The sequence below is a fragment of the Halichoerus grypus genome, chromosome 2 (genome assembly GCF_964656455.1).
Source record: "Halichoerus grypus chromosome 2, mHalGry1.hap1.1, whole genome shotgun sequence".
Classification (NCBI taxonomy): domain Eukaryota; kingdom Metazoa; phylum Chordata; class Mammalia; order Carnivora; family Phocidae; genus Halichoerus; species Halichoerus grypus.
The window spans coordinates 179,698,023-179,702,303 of record NC_135713.1 but is presented as its reverse complement, the minus strand read 5'-3'; the positions used below and the strand labels follow the sequence as shown (position 1 = coordinate 179,702,303).

Sequence of the window (4,281 nt, the reverse complement as noted above, 5' to 3'; positions counted from 1 at the left end):
ATAAAATCTGCCTGTTCTGGTCACTTCTTTGAGCTCATATTTTTTATGGGGCTTCCATAGATAAAAATTAAATTTGTTTTTCTCCCGTTCATCTGTTTTATGTCAATGTAATTATTGGACCAGCCAAAGAACCTAGAAGGGAAGAAGGAAAGAGTTTTCTACCCCTGCACCTTACTCAAATACCAATCTCTCCTAGAAATGGCAAGGACAACATCACCAGGAAGGGCCCAACAACTTCACTATACTATAGTATTAATGAGATTTTGCATCTGGAGAACTTGACCAAAGGCCACCTTGGTCTTCTTACCTTAAACGGTTGCTTCATTCTCAAAGAGGGTGACGAGAAAGTAGAAGGTAAGGCAGAGCTCCCACTTACATAGCCAAGTAGGACTGGTGGTACGCCGAGAGAATCGCAGCCACACGGAGAACAGTTTGTCCAGAATGTCTAGTGCTCTCTCCCCAGTCACCCTTAGCCAGCCTCACACCATTGTGCTTTTCTTCCCTAATGGAGCAGGATCCCCAAAATGAAGGCTGGGCCTCCTTGCCCAGGGATCCCCCGAAGTGCTCTGCTGCATCACCACCAAGCGGATGGAGGGCTGGGCATCAAGGGTGGTCTCGGGAGCATACTCCTTACTGGGGTCCTTGCCTCGGCAGTCATACAGCACGCAGGAGATGAGGAACACCAGGAGCAAGATAACGTAGCTGGCTACTAGGATTATCAGGTTCAAGGTGACAGGGTCAATCTCCAAGTAAAACTCCATCACATCTCTCACGGTTAGGAGGTGGGTCTAGAGAAAGGCAACGGGGCCAGTGTGGGGATTGCAGAGAGCAAACCCTAGCTCACTGGAATAGCTACACGGGCTCTGGAGTAAAAATACAATAATCCCCATTGCTCCAGGAGACCTCACAGATTAAAGCTGCTCGGTTTAATAACTTAAGCTCTTGCTGTTAATACCACAGCCACCAAAACACAGAAGCTATCTCTTGTCAATTTACCTCTGCAGAGAGAGAAGGAAAGAGATGGTTCAAAGGTTATTAAAGTGTGGTATATAAGCAGAGTGTCCATCTAATTCATCACCTAAACAGGTGGTTTGGTGAGCAAAAGTAAGTGTTGTTAATAAGCACCCTGTTAAAAAATGGGATGGTCCTGGAAACATTGGGAAGTATGGTTACCCTTTATGTAAGGAGGTTTAAATGCCAAGTATCCATATAGGGAGTGATGAGTGTGATCAGGTCAGTGGGGTTTGGAATAGACATGTTTCTTTAATAAGAGGGCCACATTCAGCACCTGACATTTTCACCAATTCTTCATTTGTTGTTGTTTTGCACTCATTCATTCAAAAATACTTTCTGGCTAGGTTAGGATGGGTAGGGGAGATTCTTCTAGCCACAGAGAACAGCACTGTGAAAGATCTGAGCAGGAAGAAGCATGGAAAATGGGAGGAACTGAAACAAGGGCAGCGTGACTAGAGTCCAGAGAGAATGGGGAACATAAGGGAAGAGAGGTAGGTAGGGGTCAGGTGGCAGGGGACTTGTGGGCCAGGCTTGAGACTTGATCCTAGAGCAACAGGATGCAGGGAAGTGACAGGACCAGAGGTGCATTTTAAAAAGATTGCCTTGGCTGCTATGTGGAGAAAAGCAAGCAGATTGGAAGGAATATCAGATAAGAATGCAGATCTCTCTTGATTTATAAATCATCATCCTGCCCTAGTAGCCCTGTATAGGGCCAACCTCATGGGTGTGCATCCTGTGTCATCATATGGGACCCCATGCTCAGAAGGGCCCCATACCTGTTTAATACTCTGCTGTCACCATCTTGAAGTTCTTTATTATCATTTATTTTGGATTGGGCTCATAAATTATGTATCTGGCTTTGATCTCATATATACAGTTTTGGCCAGACAGGACCACTTCTCCAGGAGCTAATGGGACGCTTTGATACTCCTAGCTAAAGGCCAAAGCTCCCGAAGGTCTGCGGTTTCTCACTGTTGTTAAGTTTTAATGGCCTAGCAGCTTCCTGTCTGGCCTCTTTATGCCCGGCTTCCACGGAAAGCTGAGGGTTCAGGGATGCTGTAAAAAGGAGTTCTTATTGCTCTGGAGACCCTTTTAAAGTAAAATAGTCCATGATTCTGTGGTTGTGGACTAACCTGTGAAATTATACTTAAGCTGAGGAATAGTCCTCAAACACCATAGGTTAGAATCAGTTGGGTTCCTTAGGAATACGGATTCCTGGGTCAGCCCCAGATCTACTGAATTAGAATCTCTGGGGCTGGAGTCTGGGAATCTGCATTAGTTAAACATCTTCATAATTTCGATAATTTTGATATGCAACAAGGATGGAGAATCTTGGCCCTAGGAGTGTGAAAGCAAGGTCACCCAAGCCTTGGTTGTCTGCCAAGAGATGTTACAGGAGATTTTCAACAGAGACTTTAACACCATGTGAGGTTGTGAGTCTCACGGGCTCAGAGAATTTCTTTTGTTAAGAGGAAGTCCCTTTCCTCATGGCAATTTACATTTACCAAGCTCATAGGAGACTGCTGTTTAAAACAATACCGGGGCGCCTGGGTGGCTCAGTTGTTCAGTGTCTGCCTTCGGCTCAGGTCATGATCCCAGAGTCCTGGGATTGAGGCCCGCATCGGGCTCCCTGCTTTGCGGGAAGCCTGCTTCTCTCTCTCCCACTCCCCTTGCTTGTGTTCCTGCTCTTGCTATCTCTCTCTCTGTCAAATAAATAAAATCTTTAAAAAAATAAAAAATAAAAAAATAAAACAGAATACCAATTTATTAAGGCACAGTGAAAAATACAACTGTCAGAAGGATGGAAGGGCTTGTGCTGGAACCACCATAGCTTTTTCTCCCCAGATCTACAGAGTCCATTTATAATCAGAAAGTTTCTTGGTGAGCACAGAATCTCAGCAAGGGGAGCTGTCCAGTGCACCTGTAAGTCACACGCGGTGATCCCCAACCACAGCCAGATTTTAAAAGGTAGCATTGTGTACTCCTGAATTCATTTTTCTGTCCACTCTGAACTCTAGATTCTTGACTTCTATAGTAAGCGGATGTCTGTACAGCACAGGTTCTTTCCTATAACAATATTTAGGGAGTTCTTTGATGATTTTAAATACAAGACACAAAGATTTCCTAACATTGACTTTGAAATGAGAACGACATACGTTTTGGTCCACATTGAATTACACTGAAACATGGGGCAACGGTTGTATCGAATGGCGTTTTTCAGATCCGCTCCAGATCTCTCTGTGCAACAATGATAACCCTTAACTATGGTGGTTGATTCAATCTGGCCTCCTCTCTTCTTGCCTTGTCCCAGTTCTGCTGATTCCCTCCGTGGTGTCCCAGAATATTTGGTTCAAGGCTATTGTTTTTGGTTCGGTATCTTATTACTATCTACAGAGAGTTGGGTGTTTTTTTTTTTTTTTTTTGTCTTTGTATTTATCAGTGCTTAAAGTTCATTTCAAGTCCAGAGTTGTGGAGGTTTTGCTTCCTTCCAATGTGTTGGGTGAAATGCTGGCTCCCTGTTTTGCTTAATTAACCCCAGGGATGGTGGCTTTATTCACACTGCAGCCAGCGTCTTTGGAGCATCTGTTCTGATCTTTAAGGAACTTTCCTCTTGTGCCATCTAGTGGCCAAGGCAGAGGCTGCTAATGAAAGTAGAAAGTTGGCAAAAAGCAAACTGGGACAGATATTTCTAATCATCAGGAGAGGGTGACATAGGTAATGATATCAAGTTACATTTCAGAAAAACTCCTTGAGGTCGTCAGGACATACTTATTCCTTCGTTCATTTACAAATATCTATTGTGCACTTACCATGTGCTGGCTGGGTGCTAGGTGCTTTGGAGCTTGGTAATGTGATCAATATTGAAAGGACAATACATGACCAATGTTAGAGAACCCTAAAGAAAAGAAAAGAGGAATTATCAACTCCATTTTAGGAGCGAGGAAAGAGGCGAGGGAATTCTAACAAGTTCATTCTCTTTCTTCTTCTCATCCTTCTATCTTTCTTTCCTACTGCCTAAAATATAAATCAAGTTTGTACATAGAATACCCCATGCTATGTGCCATGGGGCATTTGAAAGCCAATCAGATAGGGATTCCATGGGTTCTCAGTTGTGTACACATTTATTTACAGGATAGTCCATTTTGTCTGCTGACCTGGAACGTCACTTAATAATGCCAGATAGGGGCAGCTGTGTGGTTCAGTCAGTCAAGCGTCTGCCTTCTGCTCAGGTCATGATGTCAGGGTCGTGGGATGGAGCCCCGCATC

The 4,281-nt window shown here is 44.0% G+C and overlaps 1 protein-coding gene across 1 annotated transcript; it reads right to left on the bottom strand.

Moving 5' to 3' along the window:
* Positions 1-479: 479 nt before the first annotated feature.
* Positions 480-761, bottom strand: SMIM36 (small integral membrane protein 36). The gene has a single exon (XM_078066452.1). It carries the CDS (start codon positions 759-761, stop codon positions 480-482), a length of 282 nt encoding a protein of 93 aa, XP_077922578.1.
* Positions 762-4,281: the final 3,520 nt, after the last annotated feature.